The sequence below is a fragment of the Pseudopipra pipra genome, chromosome 4, assembly GCF_036250125.1.
Source record: "Pseudopipra pipra isolate bDixPip1 chromosome 4, bDixPip1.hap1, whole genome shotgun sequence".
NCBI classification, from domain to species: Eukaryota; Metazoa; Chordata; class Aves; order Passeriformes; family Pipridae; genus Pseudopipra; species Pseudopipra pipra.
In genome coordinates this window covers 47,288,061-47,308,275 of record NC_087552.1, presented here as the reverse complement: position 1 = coordinate 47,308,275, position 20,215 = coordinate 47,288,061, and the positions used below count along the sequence as shown (strand labels likewise).

At 40.6% G+C, this 20,215-nt stretch overlaps 1 protein-coding gene across 6 annotated transcripts in view; it reads right to left on the bottom strand.

Annotated features, from left to right (window-relative positions):
• The window catches only part of DLC1 (DLC1 Rho GTPase activating protein), a 225,987-nt gene that overhangs the window by 21,453 nt on the left and 184,319 nt on the right, over positions 1-20,215 (bottom strand). For 4 of the 6 annotated variants that reach the window (XM_064652803.1, XM_064652807.1, XM_064652802.1 and 1 more), the window contains 2 exons: positions 4,577-4,648; positions 1,516-1,597 (listed from right to left, as the gene is read on the bottom strand). In XM_064652803.1, the coding sequence (XP_064508873.1) occupies positions 1,516-1,597; positions 4,577-4,648 (154 nt within the window). Of the gene's footprint in view, positions 1-1,515; positions 1,598-4,576; positions 4,649-17,330; positions 17,473-20,215 lie in introns of those variants that run through there. The other 2 variants (XM_064652805.1, XM_064652806.1) reach the window with 2 other exon arrangements.

The following is a 20,215-nucleotide window of genomic DNA, read 5'->3' as shown; positions in this document are numbered from 1 at the left end:
TAAATAATCCCAGGTTAAGAAGTATTCTTGCAGGTGAGCAACAAATCCAAAATACTCTAGTTTCACTGTTTTTTGTTCTCCTGACAAGGGAAGACCACATTTCTGGGAACCAGCATTTATTCACATTGCTCTACTTTCTGTTCAATGACTTCACAAGTTCCAGGACACACAAATAAGCAGACCAATGCATCACATTTAAACATCAATGGAACACGTGTCCCACACTTGAGCATGGCACATCTTGAATGTGAATTTAATATTAAAGAGATTTTTCCCCTCCTAATGACTGGACAACAAATCTGTTTTCTTAGTTTGAAAATCTTGTAAATATTTCTGAGGAACTCTAAATTCCAGTCCCTCTCTTTCCCTTCCAAGTATGGCAGTGATGGCATGAGAGCACTATAAACTTAAAGCTGTTCTTAAAAGGATTTTGTAATTCATTAGAATTACTGACATTTAGAGTTGCAGACAACATGCATGCAGTATCCAAAAGCATTCATTTTGCAGGCAGTTTGGAAAGCTGCCATACTGAAGGACAGAGGCATAAAACTGCACTTATTTCTAGGTAATAGGAGACATGAAAAGTTAAAGCTTTTTTTTTTTTCCCATTTAAGATTGCAGACTCGCTCTACAGAAGATAACTGATGGATGGGTTAATGTTAGATGATGTCAGATGAAGACATTGTAATTACTTTTATGACAAAACCAGTAATGCTGAGGCTGTGGTTCTGTAAAAAACATCCTGCCACACACCAGCAAGTCTTGCTCCCTCTTTTTCTCTACCCATCCCTTCTGCCCCTGCAGCTGGCTGAGGGACCCTGCCCCATCCTTCACACCTCCTCTGAAGTTTATTATACTTTTCCACTGATTTAATTTACTAACCCAGCAAAGGACTATCAAGACTCTTCTTGTGGGGTGAATAAGTTTGTGGAAGGAGCCTATAAACAACACGGATAAGTTAATGGGAGGCTAAGGGTAGGCCAGTCTTTGCAGCAGTGATAAATTATTAGATTGGCTTACATTATCACTTTCAGTCACACCCGCATTATACCAGGTGATGCACTGAAGCCAGCATGAGGGTTTGTATACATAGAATATTGTTTGTATACACGGCTGCTCACCAAGGTAAGAAAGGAGAGTGCACCAGCATCGCTTTGCTAATACTGCTTCCAAAACCCAATTCCTGTGTGGGAATGGGTGCTGCAGTTGTATGTGCAGATGGCTACAGCTTTTTTTTTATAGTTCTGCTTTCACATGCCTAACTAGTTTGCGAATTAGAAGCAAACAAAGAAGAATAATAAAAAATATGCCTATGAAATCTCTGTCACGAAGACTCTGGCCACTCTCCTTCTAACTTTCTTTTAAATAAGATTCCCAAACATTACTTAGCCCAACAGATTATTCTCAAGAAAACCACATACTTTTGTATGCTTTTTTATTGGGCTTTTTCTAGGTTCTTTCTATTACACAGGAAGGGTTTTGTTTCAAAATGCAGTGTGATTTTTATTCACCTACCTGCATAATGCTTCAATAGCATCTCTGTCCAGAAAGTCATGCTCTCGCTTGACTAGAGCGATGTCAATTGGAAAAAGGAGATCTGTAGGAAAGGAGAGAGATGGAATCAAAATGACACTTTTTCCCAGTGGTATGTTATTTCAAACAACCAGCTGCCTCCAGCTGAGCTCATCAAAATGCCAATGATTGGCACTTCTTAGGTAAACACATGCTATCACCTCAAATGCCAGAGGTGCTTCCTTTTCACGTACACATTTTTGACAAGATTTGGTAACTGAAAGTCTATACACAGAATGGAGGAAAAATGAGCAAGCAGCGATGAAACAGTGGGAGGGAAACAGGCAAACACAAGCTTCAAACATAAGTATAATCTAACTCAGGTTAGCTTTATTTAAAATAAATATGCAATCTCCATCAAAGTACTAATATCTCATATTAAAGACAAAATAAATGCTAAAACTCTGTGAAAGAATGAAAAAAACTCAACCCTGATCTCCTTGGCTATTAATCAAGCTATTTAAAAGTTTGACACTGTTACAACATTAATGAGATAAGGACTGAAATGAAAGCAAGCCAAGCAGCGTGGAGCCCATACTACCTCCTTTCCTTAGGAGATTATTTAGGTAAACAACTAGGAGAGTGAGGGGGATGAAACAATGTTGGCAGAGAGCTGAAAATTTACTACAGCTCTGAAGCAGCAACCACATATACATTATTTACTGTCCTCCACAGATTCCTGACTGTCATATGGGTCCTGATCTGGCATTCCTCGCACAGCTAAAACTCCCACCCAAAGTCTCTGGTTGTTCAGGGTCCACAGAAATACAAGGCCAGTCTATGAATATACTGTTGCAGTTACACACAATTTTCCTGGTCCAAGTAATTATCTACAAATTTTTTAATTTCCAGAGACTGGGAAAGAAGGAGTTGGAATGATTATAAGACTGATGTTAATTTCTAGAAAGGTATTTTCTACACCAACATAAAATATCTCAAATGAATTTATATGTCCTGATTTTCACAGAATGGTTTGGGTTGGAAGAGACCTTAAAGTTCATCTAGTTCTAAGCCCCCTGCTATGGACAGGGACACCTTCCACTAGACCAGGTTGCTCGAAGACCTATCCAATCTGGTCTTGAAGACTTCCAGGGCTGGAATATCTGCAGCTTCCACAACTGCCTCAGGAATAAACAAATTATGAAATAATCCGCAAAATGCCAGGAATTCTGTCTTTTCTACAGAAAACTGCAGTCTTAGCAAAGCAACTGGCAAAGGTTCACCAATTAATCTCCATTTTAAATATGCACTGTGTGGGAGCACTCTATATAGGCAACTTCTCAGAACTGTTGTACCATACCCAATTGATTCATAAGTTTCCCCTTCACTATTTTATGTCAAAAGTGCAAGTAAAGAGAGTGAGTGCATTCAACTGGTATTTTTCAGCAGTGCTGATGTAAGTTTTTGCACTGAGAAAGTCAGCATCTCAGAAAGCCCACAGGAAAACACATGGGAGAACTTAAGTGAGAGAGGTGACTTGGAAGAATTTGATAGTCTGCACAAGTCTTAATCCATGCTGTTGCTGCTTGCAAAGGACAATGGTATATTGTTTTCATGTAAGGACAGCTGTCTTTTCAATGGGTATGGCTGGCCTTGCTCTCACCTCTTCTCTCTCACTCCTGTGATCCTTTTGATGTTAGACAGGACATGGTCATATGTTAGAAACTTCATGTAAGTTTTGAATCTCTAGGTAGAACAATGGTAACTGCAGGTTACCACATATTTTCTGAATGCAAGTAATTTGTTACAGGACTTACAGCTCAGGATAATAAGAAACCCACAAGCCCCCATATTCAGCTGAGAGTTTTGTTCCCAGTCATAACAAAGCGTGGAAGTACACTTCCAGCTCTGCATCCCAAGAAAATCTTCGCATCCACATTACCACCAAAAAAAAAATAAAAAAGAGAAAAAAGGAAGAAAGGAAGAAGGAAATCTAATTTCTGGAGGTAAAGAAAAGTTTTGCCAAGTACTGCTTTTGAAAGTGCTATTATCATCTCATATTGCCAATGCAGCTGCAAATCAAAGCTCAACAAGATCATTTTTCAAGAAAGTCAGCTCAGCATTTGCTGTAATTTTCAACAGTTATTCACTGTAAATAATGAACTTTCTATGCTCATTCTTACAAGCAGCAGCTGGAGTTTATTTTGTAAAAATGAAGAGGCAGTTAAGAGAGCATAATAATTTTACTATAATGTAAGTAATTTTAAATGGTGGAGGGGGCAAATTCTGAAAAATAGTATATATATATAAAAAGGATGTTACACTTTAAAACAAGTTTCCATATGTTACTCTGCATCAGAGTGTGAGAACTGTATGCCAAAACTGCAAATTCCTAGTAGGTTAGAGGCAGTGAAGACAACAGTTTTAATTGAGCAGACATGCAAAGTGAATCCATCCTACAGAAGGACAAGTGACTGCAGAAGGCAGCAGTCTCTCTGAGGAGCTGCACATCTGTGCAACAGCAGCTTGTATGTTCTTTTTCCCTTCACAGTGAGCCTGTGTCTAACGCCAAAGCAAATTGTTCTGGAAAAAAACACAGGACTTGGGAATCATGAGGCATACAGATGCACCTTGGGAATCATGAGGCATACGCAGAATCTCCTATCACTGCCCCATGAGGAGAGCTGGCCAGTGGAGCTGGACACAGCTTTTGTGTTTCTCCAAGACTGGTCTTGTAGCAGTGGATGATTACATTCATTTGTGTTTTAACTAGAGGGAATGTACCACAGTGCTTACCTTTATATTTGTTCTATGAGGGCATTTGGAAGATTCAGACTGAATCGGGAACCTGAAACAAATTTAAAACTCCAAGAGTGCTTCAGAGTCTCATTAGGTTTGGTACATCTGTGCATGTGGTGGGTAGCAGAGAGCAGCCCAGTCCCTGTAAGTCATCTTATGTATTGGCACTTCAGTTGTGCCCCTGAACCTCATTTATTGGTGAATATTATGTCTTACTGTCCAAAAGTTGCCAGGGGATGGTTGACTTGCAAGCTCAGAAGCCTACCTTCATAAAGCTGCGCATACTGCGGGAACCCAGCAGCCCGCAGCCAGTCACAAGCTTCCTTGGCCTCGATTTCTGGAAGACGACAGAAATAAGACACCTTCTGATTAGTCATCTGCAGAGCAAAAACTTCCTCTCCACCACTTCTACTATTCCTGTTACAAAATAAGCACAAAAGTATGCAGAAACTTTGAACAGAGACACAGGTTTGCTTATCTCAGTTTGCTTTTCTTACCATCAAACATATCTTAGATTCTGGAAAGTCACTAGTTTTCAGCAGTCATTTATCAAAAGCTCATCATTTTAATAGTTAGAGAAACAGGCACAAATGAAAACTGCAACAGTTATGGATCATTCCATACAGGTTTTGCTAACATTAGAGAAACCAGCACTGCAGCCAACACGAGCCGCATTTGTTCAGCAAATCTTATGATCCTCTTGGCACAAGTACTTTGTCTTGATAGAAATTCCTAGTAGAGCTTGCAATTCTGTGCACTTTAACACCTTGTAGATAGTACTGACAGACTCAAGCTCAAGAACAACTGACACACTGTACTGCAGATCACTCAAGCACATATTTACTACCCAACAAGAACCTAGTTTCACTGGAGGTCTTCAAGGCATTTATGAATTACTTGGTATATTACAGGAAACTTTCCCTCACACTGCCCAAAACAGCATGCCACAGAATGAAATTATTCACATACATATACATGACACTGAAAGAAAGGAAACATTCTGAACATGGGTTATATTAGTCTTTGAATAAATTACACACAAATTCATTTGTTACCTACTACAAGTAGCAATAAAGAATATGTTATCCTATTAGCTCAAACTAGGAAAATATAAAAGGTATTTAGGATATTCTCCAACTGCTGAAGAAATGGATTGGACTGATTTTGTTCTAAAAATTCAAGGAAGTTCTACTGGGAATTTAGCTCCCTGCTTAGAACTGATCAAACAGACAATGACCAATCAGAAGCTATTAAGGTTTGTCTGGCTTTGATTATATTCACTGTTCTTGATGGACCAGAAAAGAAAAGCTTCATTATGTACAACTCAGTACACAATTTTGCCACCTACTTGGAGAAGATATATAGCTACCTGCTGGAGAAACCATGTGCAAAGAGTTTGCTTAGAATTGCTCAGAATACAGGTTACTACATACAGGGCACTGAAGAACCAAACACAAATTAAGTAAAATATCTCAAGATTTTGTCACACTATAAAATATTCCCAGTGAGATACAGGTACATAAAATTGGAAGAAATGTCAGGCAACTTTTAGCATCTCCAAAATGATGGCAATCCTCTTCTAATTTTACAAATTGCTACAATAGTGTTAAAATATTTGTGTTTTGCCAGAACTACTTTGCTAAAACACATATCCAAACCAAGGGGTTAAAGTGAGCCAAAACACAACATTCCAGACAAATAAACATCTAAAAATCCACTCTTGTTGAAGTCAGGACAAGCACACATTTGTGCAACTTCTATTTGCTTCACCTTTGAGTTATGGGACCACATGAGAACAAGCACGTAGAGACATATTGACTTAGCTACTGATTAAGGAAAGGCATTCTTCAATTCCAGTTGCAAGCAATTGTAAAGTTTTGCTTCAAGTAGTATTTTAATTTCATTACCCTAAGAAAACACATTGGAAGTTTAATAAAGAAGATAAAAAAAAAATCTAAAATATCTTTAAAACTTGTACTACTAAAGCAAGAACGAACAACATGATAATAATATCTCAGAAGCAACTAAAGTAGCAAAGCAAAAAATCTGCAATAAATTTTTAAGAGTACTTAAGATAAAATGCAATATCTTATAGGTCACATCCTGCAGGACTGAATGAGAATTTTACTCGATTTAAAACTAGAAAGAAAAATTATCCCAAATAACTAGAATTTACTTAAAAGTAGAAGTAGGTGCTTGTAGTGAACTGAAAAAAGCATCGATTCCTTACTACTACAGGGGCTCTTCAATGTGTTTAAATATTTGTTCACAGGTCTTTTACTGAGCAACCCAGGTGTATGACCTATAAAATATTTCTAGAGCTAGAAAATTATGAATATGCATTTATCAGACTTTTTTTTAACATTCTCTTTAGAAGCTTTGTGTATCTTTTCTGCAAATACGTACACAAGTTATGTGGAAGTTACATTTTATGGGCACCCAGGTGTCAGGTGCCTTTGAGATTTTCGGAGCATATTTGCCTTCAAAATACCTTTGAGAATCTCCCAAGAAGTCTACCTAGGCAATGAAACACGAGGGGTTTTCCTATTTGGCCACAAGAATTCCAGAGAATAATAAAACACAGTGGACCTGTTCATCGATTAGGCTAGGTAAACGCTTAGGGCTGGGTACAAGACAGCACCAAGGGTTTAAAAAGCCATATTTGCCCCATTTTCATAGCCAGGGCTCTAGCACCTGGGTCCTGTTGTAAGTCCTTGGAAGGGTGAGGGGTTTGGAGTATTGTCTTGAACAAGGAGCCAAGGAGTCCCCTGAAGTCAGGGCTCTCTCTGTGTCATCTCCATCCACACAAAGTATGTGTAAGAGAGAGACATGACAGGGGTGACAGAGTGGAGATGGGATGTAAAAGAGTAGCTCCTTTGTTCAACTCCAGTTGGCTAAACTCAGTTGGCTCCTAGACTGTACCTGTGCAGTGTGACCAGACATACCGAAAGGTAATTTTTCAACCCAGCTTCCCCATTTCAACCTAGCTGGCTAGTGATGAGCCAGAGTATGAACAAAACTGGGTATGTATGTGAAATTCAGGCAGATCAAAATATAGCCAGAGTGAGAATCAAGGCCAGGGTGTGCTGATTAGGCTGCACTGAAAGCCACGTACACTGATCAAGCTTCCTCATGTAAGGGATACAAATTTAAACAGCTGAGAGCTTGTATAGGTAAAAAGTTAATTACTGCAACTTAACTGGAACCTGCCTCTCAGAATAAAACACATCGGTTAAATCTGAGGTTCTGGTCAAATCATTTAAACTACCTTAAAGGAAGAAGCTCATTCCTACAATTTCCAAATACCAGTTTCCATCTCAGGAGCATTAGCCCTGAGACTCCTGGTTTGCAAATTGCCACAGTTTCGTATCCAGGTGGACATGAGAATATGTGCAAGTCTTTGTCATCCTAACCAATGGCAATCAAGATAATAAGGGACAAAAGAGAGAAGAATAGACCTTCCAAAATCAGATTTTTCAGCTATTTCTAAAAGGTTTTGGAAGGGTCAGAGCATCAAGAAACCTTTGTTCAGTCTCCCAGGGGACCTAGGTTACAGATCATTATCTGAGCTATGAAGTCATTGTCAACCACAGGATCTGCTTGGTTGGGGCCAGCTGATAGCCAGGAGGAGGAGAGGGAGCTTACAGAGGAACTCTACACCGCTTTCCAACCCATTTTCATGAAGCCCTACGTCAGCTCCAATAATCTCCACAATATGCAAAGCAATTTCCAATGAAGGCCTGGCAGCTGAACTGATACAAGTTGCTGCAGGCAAAGGACTAGTCCCACTCCCTCCTTCCCACTCCATTCCTGCAGTGCCACTTCCTTTCTAAATCAAACATCCTTGCCTGTTAAAACCTTTACAATAAACTACAATTCGGTATACATTCCAAGCAAGAAATGTATGTGCAGCTTTTCAGATGTGCATCCTGTGCCCTCCCCCAGCAGCAGGAGGTTCTGGTACAAAGAACCACTGGCAAGAAAGAAATTGTGCTATTATTTTTAAATGTCCTGATACATAAAAAAATCTCTTAGAAAGTAAAACAAAACAAACAAAAAAAACCCCACCTAAACCCCCCAAAACCCAAAAAGGAGTACAATGAAGTCTTTATTCTTGGTGTCGTTTAAGCAAACAGCAGGCAAATGTGTTAAAGAGGAAACAGGAAATTTTTATTGGAAACAGCTTTATTTGTTAGTCCATTTCACAAAGCAAGCCTCCATGCTCAAATCAAGGGTAGGAGTTCCTTTTGTGTATGGTTGGGAACCAATAGTGCTTATTTACCCACTTCCAGGGGGATTAGGAGGACCCAGTTCTCCCCAGACTGGGAAGTGAAAATGGAAGAGTCTAACTTGCTTTTTGTTAAATAAAATAATCTTGGTTTCTGGCCCTGCAAGTTCGCAAGTTTAAACCTTCAGAGCAAAAATATCTCAATTCACACCTTGTTTTACACTGCAGTTGCAGAAGGGATAGCTCTAAGATGTCTGTAGTCTTTTGTTTGATGATACCTTTCCTCCCATAGAAAATAAAAACCACACAGTGTGATGCTGCAATAAATTTTCTTTCAGAAAAAAAGTCATCATAGCAGTGCAGTTAGGAACAGCAACATCATTTACTTTCATTCTTCCTTTCTTTTTGCTTCCATGAAATAACAAGCAATTTAAGCACTAGCTCTCTCAGGGGCTCCAGGACAAGGTGAAAAACAGATGTATCTTTGTACAGTCATGCACTGACTCAATTTTCACCTAAGTGCTAAACATCTTACGAACAGTTCCAAGCAGATGGTTTCCTCTTGCCTCAACTCAGACACCTTTACAACCATATTAGCACCTCCACACATCAGTTCTACTCATCTCACCTTTTGGCTCTGTTAAGAGAGCAGACTGTAAAAATCTGTAGTGACACTGGTCAAACCCACGCTGTTAAAATAAAATTTCAGAAAAAAATGGACTTGATTCTGAAGTTTCACTGCAATGTTATACATAACAACTGGTTTGTTTGAGCATCTTAATTTCATCTTGGACTTGATTTTAAACCAAGTTATTCTAGTTGAAATTCATTATTTGACTTTTCTTTCAGAATAGAGAAAAAAATTGTAAAAATTGAACACAAAATCATCTTCCTGAATTAGCTTGAGGGACAGTCTCTCCCATGCAGTGCAGAGAATATGATTTCAGACCATGAATGCTGGAGATGAATACACTTGCTCTTTATTTTAGTGCCTAAAACTCCATAAACTATCTGCACGTTTTCTATGGAACAGAGGAGCACATGGAGCACACAGAGCAAAAAAGTTTCTTCCCCATCCAGGACTGATGCTCCAGTTTAATGGCTACAAAAGGGCTTGCATGCTCAGAAGCTCATCCTCTTTTTCTGTCTGTATCAGAAATTACCTCTCCCTACATATCAAGTCCCTCTGAAATTTCTGGTGCTTTGCAAAATTTGTTTTCCACTCCAAAACACTGTCTTGAGCTACTGGGGAGCTTGAGATCATTCAGGATCATATTTTTTTAAGACCAGCTGTGGTATATATGAGAAATACTCTTCTCTGGATAGAATTCCCCTGTCCAAGTACAAGCAATCGTTCTTCCCAGTGTCGAATTGCATTCCTGTCATGTGAATTGCAGTCCCAACACCAGACCTGATCACACTATAAAACCACTCAGTCTATAGATACATGAACATGGATGTGAAATCTGAGACAAACTGGGGAAATAACTGCACTGCGGCAGCTGTCTACAAATGAGCAGGCCAGGCACTGAAAATGATAAATCAGTTTTGTGTAATGCCATATGCCTGCAGCCCTTTAAAGCTGGGACAGTATGACTGACTTCCTAAGAGTTAGCCTGCTAAGTGTCCATGGCCTCAGATGGTTTTCACTTTGAAGGTATGCAACTGTTGCTTGAAAATAATTAAATTCCTTTTCATAAGTCTGTTTTTTCTCAAACTTACATCATTAAATATTCCTTAGGCAGTGTCATTAACTTTGTGCTCCGCACCTTTCAAGAAAGCGGCACATAACAAGGACTAAAGAAAGCAAAAATGTAGTTAGGGAAGAACTGCATTTTATAAGGATAATGCTCTCAAACACTGAAATTTGGGAAGCTTGTCAATAAATGTTCAACTACTAAAAGCTAGAGCATTCTGAAAATCCCATAAAAAGCTCTTGCCAAATTTCTAACTCATTGCCTAATTACTCCTAATTGTAAGAGAACCACCTAATCTTATACAACTGTTCTAAAATAATAGTCTGACACATTCAGCCCATGAATGATGCATTTCTAGAAGAACCAGGGAGATCAACAGAATATAAAGTACAGCTTTTGAGCTGATTACAAGCTTGCAGGTTTTGAAATGAAAGCTAACAACCTTCCCAAGTCACTTCTCCTTTCACCTTCAAAGTGCAACTTACATTCTGCAACAGCAGCTGCCTTTTTCGATGTGCTCCTGTATTTCACTATGCTTCAATTTACCTGGTACAGTCAAACAATACATGCTGGGATCTCCACTTATCACTGCCTGTCTCAACAATGAATTCAAGTCAATATGGATGCAAGTGCAATTTTAAGGAAATCTTTCTTACTTAGAATTTTTGTGGGGGTGGGAGGAGGGGAACCCACAAGTTCTTGAAGGAAACCATACACAACACCAAATACATATACTGCTTTCTAGTAATAAAACCCTATAAATAGGTGGTGGTGATGAATGTTACTCAGATATTTCTCAACTATATGATGAAAAAAATACTCTCCTAGTGTTCCTGCTGGCTTTGGGTTGAACATGGGACTTGCTTTTCAAGTTACTGAGCCTTGCAGCAAGACAGTAACTACGCCGCTGATGTTATGTATAAACCACAGGACACTGGGAGAAGAAATAGAGTATGTTTGGAATTTGTGTGGGAAGAGATGAAGAAGAAGTAAGGAAACACATGTTTAAGGTCATATATTGATGTGTTCGCTAAAAAAAAAGCAGGAAGCTTGAACCCCTTTGTTGATGTTGTTGTTGTCAGTGGAGCTTTTGGAGAGAACAAATGGCTTACTTCCACTGATGGGGACTTAAGTTTGTTTATTCCGTTATTGATGAAAGCTAAATAAAATAAAAATTTTAAAAAAAGTGACCAGTTTCCAAAATATCTGCAATAGGTGTATGTTGTCTGTATGTAATTTCCCTCCCTACCAACTATACCAGATTACAGAATACAGTAGTTTTAATTGCTCACCAATGCTCTTGGCTAACACATGAAACACAATACTGCTTTTGTGGGCGAAAATCTAATTATTAAACTTGAACATCCTGCTCATAGTCTCCAGCATATCAAAATCACTACAAAGTTTTTCAGCTTAAAACTTAAAAAAAGAAACAGCATTTGTTCAAAATATTTAAAATGTTTAGGGATTGAGCCAACACTCGTTGAAATCAATGGGAGCCTTCCTATATTTCAGAGGACTTAAGCAGGACTTTCCCAACATGAAGCCATGGGTCTCTAAGACCCACCAACACTCTTTTCAGGAATAAATAGGGTCAGTTTCATAGTTCTCATTATTTTTAGCATGAGGAGAAGTCCAGGTTTTCATCAGAGCACATGGAAGGACAGTGCCCTTGGCAGAAGGGCAGAGGGCACAACCACCACCCCCAGAGCATACCCTGGCTGGCAAGAGGTCCTCTCCTCCCCTCTGTCAAGAGGACCTGGAGCAACTGATGTGCTCTGAAAAGCCAAATCAACACCATTTCAGGATCTAATACAGGGTTACTGGAATAAAGGATATTCCCCATCTCTCTGTCAAGCATCTTCTAGGACACAAAAGAATCATCACAACTCCTGGTTTATACTATAAACCAAGTTTATTATTTACTCCTAAATTGTTTTTTTTTCCAATTTTGAGCATATACAGGAGAATTAAGAAAGTAATTTAAAAAATAGTGTGATCTAAAGTTAAAAACTAACTTTGTTTAATCAGAAAACTAAAGCTTCATGCAGTTGTTTTCTTGACAAATAACTCTTTTTAGAGATTAAAGGTAGTCTTCTCCCATTTGTTTTTAAGAAGGTTCACAGATGAAGAGGAACAAGATGTCAAGCGACTTAAAAAACCCTTAAGAAATAATTGGGCACGTGGGTTATTTATCTGGCCTGATTAACACAGGGTGGTCTTGGAGGAGGATTATTTGGGGTAGAGAAAGCAGTTAGCCAAATCCTCTGATGGAGGTCATGTTGACAGATTCCAGAGTGAGAAACGAATCCTCCTACAAAGACTGCAAAACAGAAGATGACTTTAACCTTTTCTTCTCTCAGAAATAACTTGGTTAGTATGACCTTTGAGAACATACTGAAGGGCAAACATTAACCATTGCTACTCCTAAGCCCAGCATTAATATCCTCCCATTGCACCCTGTCTTCAAGTTAGTAAACTTGCACACTGTATGTATGCAAAGCTCAACACAAAGGCTCATAGAGCTCTGAAGGGAGGCAAAAGTGAGTAGGCCCAGCATGACAGACACTTCATAAAAAAAAAGCATGAAATGTGGGTTACCTGTTCAGATCTAGGAAATAACAGTGGTATAAGAACTGATCTGAACTGTCTCAATGGTTTATACGAAAGAAAATAGATTTTCTACAGACAGTAGAAGCTTCTTCAAGCTTGTGAAGCCTCAACCTCAAAACCATCCACACATGCACGTAGGAACAACTGTATGAAAGAATGCCTACCTTTACATTATAACCATTTATAGCCAACCTCATCGATGACCCAGTCCCAAACTGCATCCTGTGTGGATGATACAACTCTAGACACAAAATACCAGTGGCAGTGAAACAGCCCAGCATATAGCTGCTTGCATTCCAGACTAATGCCTCCTTCCCTAATGTGGAATTAAAGACATAAACATGGATTTTCCCAAAGCACATATTACTATGAACTTCCTGTTTCCAGATATTACAGGCAGTTACAGTATTCTGTCTGTGATATTCCATACTTGAAAATGCTTTTTTCAGTACTTGATCTAATGGTCACACCTTGTATGTATGGAAGAAGGGAAGCTAAAACACATAATGAAGCTTTACACAGGAAAGTTTCTTGTATCTTATATGCACAGGAAATCTGTTCTCAGACACCCACAGAGAACAGAAGGAAGGGTGGTCAGCAGAGCATCCACTTCTGTGGGTCCACAGGGTTACAGAGAGAACATTCCCAAAATGCAAAAATGCAGGGGATGTGTGTGTGTGTGTGCGTGTGTGTGTGTGTTTCTTAATCCTGAATCTTCAGTAAATTACAACAACAGGTCTGAGAAGGTCAAACTGTCCACCACTGGCTTCAGCAAATGTCTTTCATGCACCTTCTTAGAAATTATTCTTAGCACAGACTACTCCATTTGAATGGAGAGATTTAGACAAATGTAAAACAGATATATTTAAACCTAAATCTAAGGAATTCTGCACCATTTTGAACTTTTTAAAAACTCCCAGAAATAAGTGAGCCATCATATTGTGTCTTCATTTGAAGAGAGACAAGATAACATCTTTTCCTGATCCTGTCTCATCTAGCACAGTCCTTCCCAAGGGAATCAAATACTAGACAATATTTGAAAGAATATTTGTCCTAACAAATAAAAATGCTTCTAAAGACACCAGAGTACTTCAGAATGGTATGAGTATTACCTGTAACTTTCAGATAAAGAAACTCAGTGAATTAAAGCTAGCTGGTTAAGTCATTCTTGACTTTATTTTGCTTTTGCCAGTTATGTCAACACTACACTGTACTAGCAGACCTACTGATTTCAAAGGTATGCTATGTGGGATAGGGTAGCACTGTCAGCAAGCACGGCAGAATAAGTGTCCAGTGAAAAGAACCAGAAAGTTCCAATCACAGGCCATTCCTGTACCCCTTTCATGAGACTTGCTCATCACTGCTGGAAGACAGAATTTGTTTTTTCCTTAAAACAGGAGAAGAGGTGAAAATAGAAGAGAAAATAAAAAAGGGGGGAAAACAAAGAAAAAAACTTGGCAAAACATTTGGAAATCAAATACACTCAAGATAAATCTGATACCCTGCACCAGACAGAATTACTGATCACTTAAATACAACCAAGAAATGTAACTGGAATTGCTGAAATTACCAAAATTACTGGATATCTACACTTATTACATCACTAGAGAGGATATAGTTTTTTTTAATTAATTCACCTTGAAACACCAAGGTTCAGACTGTAAGCAGAACAATGTGACACCCAAAGAATATATATAAATTATACAGAGGCATCATCTCTTTACTTAGTGGAGATCAAACCAGCAAATTTTCTGTGAACTGCAGATCATTTGATTGCTGTATTTCTATAACATGCACAAGAAGGAAGGGGAAACATCTGAAGTTATTTTTATTTCCCCAAGTCTTCTGGCTATACTGTATGAATGCTAGGGTGGGTCTGGCATTGTCTGAAATGTGTCAGGGTCCTTTTGCATAGCCTCATTTCCTTCTTCCTGTCGCTAGGAAGGATAGTTAAGCATGAAAAGCTCTTGTTTACAGTACAGGACCATCCTGTTAAGCACATGAGTTCTCTTCCTCTGTCTCCTTTTAAGCAGTCAAGGGTGCAGTTGTGTTTATGCTGAAGCCAATAGCACAACTCCAATCAGAGGGGAATTGGAAGAGAAGTTTGAATCTCTCAAGAAGGCCAAACATAACATACTGTGGTATTTTGTCTAGAAAAAACTTTATAGTGCAAACTGCATCTCTAAATATTTGAAGAACTCATAAATTCACATGCCTCAAACAAACCACTGCCTAGAATGTAATGAATCAGAATAACCAGAAAAGTAAAACCAATCCACCTCTCATCTGCTTCTTCTAGGAATCCTAATATAAACATTCAAGTTTAGTGCATGAGTACAACTACAGTACCTTTTTCCTACCCCCATCAGAGGCAAAATACATAGGGCACTTGTGAGTTTCCATGACTAGCATCAGTCTTGCTCTCTGGCCCAGCAAGAGCAGCTGCAGAACTAGCTGGGAAGACCCTGACTCAAGACTTAAAAATCCTAGAATGAATCTACACAACTGAGAATTAAAACCCAAATAAAAACATGACATGATACATTCCTGCTTTTAACTACCACTTAGAAATGAAATTTAATGAAACTGAATGAAATTTAAGCTCCGTGGTGTTTAAAACAATGTATCTATTCTTTCTTTTGATTAAAAAAAATCAATTAACAATCAAAGTTATTTTAAAAGCAGATAAAGAGATCAGGAAGTCCTAGGGGTTCCAAAACGCAGCTCTAAATGCTTTGATTTCTATGAATTTGTAAATACCTATTTGAGAAGATTCTTTTCATTTACGTTTTCTCTTCCATATACTGTATTATATAATCAGAGAATGTCAGACCTAATTAGGATACCACAAGCAAACTGAAGTACTAACCCAAAAGCATTCACTTGAGAGACATTCATCCCACTTCCTGGCCATCTCAGCCTTTTGTTGTTGTTGTTGTTGTTGTTGCTTCTACTGGATATGCAAAGCAAGATGCCTAGTGGACAGCAGTAAGGATACCTTGGAAGATGAGATAACAGCCTACAGCTCTGGAATCAACAGACACACCTAATACCAACTCCATGTGCTGTCAGCCAGCAATGGCCTGGTTGCCAGATGGATGCTGAATCAGTCTGGCACTGAGCTGTTGACAGATTTGTACTCAGAGGCTCATATGAAATCTGCCTGCCTATTATCTTCCTTAAGTTCACTACAAACAGCCTTAAAACTTAACCTGACTCACAGAATTGTTACTGATTTGCTGCTGGGAATTTCTTGATTAGGGCGGGGCAATTCAAATAGATCACATTTACTCCTGTAAAAAAAAATAAAAGCATCTATAATTGATGGCTAAGATAAAATTGCACTCCCCAGTCTTTCAAATTAGATGTGTTAAGTACTCTGACAGATCAGCCATTTAACTTCTGACCTAGTTAAACACATTGTTTAAAAGTAGTAATTTCTTCAAATTTTCCCAAAGAGAATACGAGGGGGAAAAAAAAAAAAACAACAAAAAATTGTTGCACCAATACTAAGTACCCTCAACTGACAACAGAGCTTATTAGGCTAATGCCAACACACATTGCTCAACAACTTCACAGTTATGGTGGAAGTAAGTAATTGGTGGTTGTTTGCAATAAAGGGGAGGGTGACACGGAATGTAAAACTGCCCGACTTGAAAACGGCATCGGCTTTCTGTTTCCCTCGAGAATGGGCTTGTGGGGGCGGAGCCCGGCTGGCAGGAGGTGCTGCTCCTTCACCGGGATCAAAGCCTCCGGGGGTGACATCAGGGCTGGCCACCGCTGCACGGGGGAGCCAACCGGGCTCCTGGAGGACATCGGGCTAATTACGAAGAACTTCAAAAGGATGGTTCCCGTTTCGCAAGAGCTCCCAATTAGGGAAAAGGAAAAAAAAAAAGGAAGAGAGAAAAAAAAATATGGGGAAAAAAAAAGGGGGAACGGGAATAAAAAAACCCAAAAAAACAAACAAACAAAAAAAAAAGAGATGCGCCACGGTGACCTTCAGAGAGCAGCCGCACCTGAGCGCCTCTCCGCGCCCGCGGCAGCCCCGCGCCCCAGCCCCTGCGGTGTTAACCCTTTCGGCCGCGCTTCCGAGCAGAGCCGCAGAGCCGCCGCTTCCCCGACACAGCAGTGATCCAGTGATCCAGTGATCCCGTGCTCCCGCAGCGCTCCCGTCTCACCTGGGGCTGCTTCCGCCCCGACGCCGCTTCTCTCCCCGCACACACGGACAGGCCGGCGGGGCGAACACTCGCGGCTGCGGACGCTCCGCACCGCGGGGCGGGACGGGACAGGGCAGCCGCACCCCTGCCAGCGCTGACTTCCCGGGCGCTGCGGGATAACATAAGAGGGACCCCCGTCCTTACACCCTCATCAAACTGCCCCTGAAGCACGTCCCGGCAACGCTGCCCGCGATGCGCCCCGAGCCCGCGTTGGGCAGCCGGCGCCCCCCCAAAATGTGCAGAGCGGGGGATCCCCGAGCTTACGTGTGAGGATCATGGTCTTCGCCGGCCGCGGCGGGTCCGCGGGGCTGCCTGCGGGACTGGCTTGCTGGGTCCCTGCCTCCCCGCCTGCCCGAGCGGCGGCGGCGTCTCCCGACTACACCTCCACGGAGCTGCGGAGCGGAGCGGCCGCCCGGCCCCTTCTGGCGCCCCCGCCCCCGGGGCCGCCCCGCCCCCGGCCCGCTCCGCGTCCACGCCGCGCTGGGGGAGACCCGTGCGCGCAGGGACGCGGCCCCAGCGAGCTCTTGTCTGGGCACGACCCGTAAATACAAGAAAAAGTGACACACGCGCGCGCCCCGTTCCCCCTTTGCACGTCTAGGGAGTTCAGGGAAACTTCACAAACCAAAGGTAATGCCGTCAAAGACGACTTAAGGGCTTCTCTGCCTTTTGCTCCTTTGATTTTTACTGGCTATCGGCTATTGCGGTGGCCATTTAGCCAATAGTGATGTTCATAGAAAGCAGTCAGCAAAGTTCTCAATACTTTTTCCAGGAAACGTAGAGAAGAGTGCTAGTGTGGCTTCTTGGTGTTAAAAATTGGAGCGTTTTGGGATGACCTGGGCAGCACAAGACACGGGGATGCTGAGCCTTCAGCCAGAAGCAAGCCCTGCAGGGTGGCTAGAGGATGCCTCTCCGGGCAGCCTGTTGAAGAGTGCTGTGAAATGGTAGAAATTCTTGGACACCATCAAAGTCTCAGTCTGGACCTCGACAGAAAACAACAAGCGTTTTCGCTATGGGGACCGCAGCACAGCTGCAGGCAGGTCTTGCGGATAGTGAAGGCTATAGTGAAGCCAAGTCTGGCTTCATAGCTGTATGCCTGGGAGTTGCTCCCTACACCACTTACTCCCCTGTACATTTTCCAAAGATTGTTTGAATACTTATTGCTTGGTTGACACTCACGTTCAGGACTTTTAAATTGCACAAAACAGGTACTTTTGAGCAGCTGCCAAACTATCAACGTGGAAAAGAGTATTGTGAAAATTTGAAAATATCTGGGTCCTGTCAAAGATTATGATTGGTTCATTTTCTTCCAAGCCAACACTGTATTTTATACTCACTGGTGTTATTCTAAGGTTCAGTTGTCATTTGTGCACTGTGAATACAGATATAGAGTATATATAATGTGATGTCTGAGCAGGCAATTTCCTGAAGAATAAACATCTCCCCATTCTATAGGCTGCAAACTGTGGCCAGTTGGCCATTATAGTGTTGTTTCTGGAAACCCCTACAGAGCTCTAGGTCATTAATTTACTTTAATAGCCCAGAAGAGGATGGAACTGCACTGTATCTTCAAGCTTGACTTTACATATGTTACCCACTTAATTACCTCTCCATATCTAACCTGGCTCATGCTCTTTTTGGCATAGCCACATTTACCTGCATTTTTTAATGTTTCTTGTAAGGTACAAGGATCTATGTTTACAAGATAGGTCAGGCCCGCAAAATGTTAATTCTTAACTGTAACATGGGAAGACAGACATATGCTATGCCCCAGCTGTTGAACAGCCAAAGTAATCCCAGTCTAATTGGCTTTCTGTCTGTATTGCTCTTAGCTTCATGCAGTTAGTAGACTAGTTAGTGACAGAGTAGACATGATCAGATAAAATATGCTGGTTGCACATTGTGTGTGATTTTCAGAGTCTGAATTCCAGAAAAGAAAAAAAAAAAAAAGTTGTTTCTCCAATAAGCATCCTCAAAAGGAAGGAAAAAAAAAATTACCCAGAACATGTAGAAAAACACACTGGCACAAAGGCATTTCCATCACAATGATAATGCTGGAACCAGAAGACCACCAAGTATCAAGTTAATACCCTCAGTAAAAATCAGGTTTTGTTCTTGTAAACACAGACTGCCTAGGCTGCTTCTCTGTATAGGAAATTTTTGTATAGGACCCGCAGGAAGCTTTTGAAGGAGGAGAGAATGGACTTTTACTTTGCAGAAAATATGGGAGAGGTTTGGAGGGCTTGGCATTGTGAAAGGGAACTGAAAAAAAAATCTAAAAATGAGAGATGTGCACAACAGTGAAGTAAAATCCAAATTGAGAGAGTTGTGTGATAGTTGCAAACCAAGAATTTGAAGTCAGTTTTACTTGAGGATTCTGAGAGGAGTGAGTGACGAGATCAGGGAATACTTGACAAATGTGTCTCAGACAGGGAAGATGGGAAGCTCTCACTAATTAAATCAAGGGTTATCATTCTCCCCTCTTTGACTTTGTAAAACAGCAAATGAATGATGATGCTGATAATGAAACACTGTGTTTGTGGTTCAGTTCAGCTCTCCCATTCTGCTTGCAAAGCTAATTAGCTTCTTCAGTAAAGGAGGAATCTCCAACCTGTTTCAGTCTTTGTGGAGTCCTCCAGCTATGTCAGAAACAGTGACTTTTGTGATGGAGCAGTCTGTCTGTTGGGATCATTGCTAAATAGACGCTGCAAGATTATCACTGACCTGGATTAGATTCTTGCTGGTAATCTAAAAGAGAAAGGCTTTGATTCTAGTTTGTTATCAACCCTCAAAGACACACAGTCTCTCTGGCTTGCATTTTAACTTGGAATTCTATAGGACTGCTTAAGCAGGCGTACTTTTGGAGCTGAAGCAAGGCACCAGTCTCACATTCACCATGAAATGTGCTCAGAGGAGCATTCCACCTGAGGCATGGGTTTTTAACAGGCTACAACCACCGTAATCACTCATCCAGTTTTAAAGAGTGTTGTGAAATCACTTTGGCCTTTAATATTTTTATTTCTTTATCTCTCTGGCTATTCAAAGAGCCAGCAGCTGCCTGACTGAGACACGGGGGTTTTGGAGGTAGCTTGCCTAAGAGGATTGTTTCTGTGGAGTGGTTATCCTTATATGCAATCAATGAGCTCTCACTG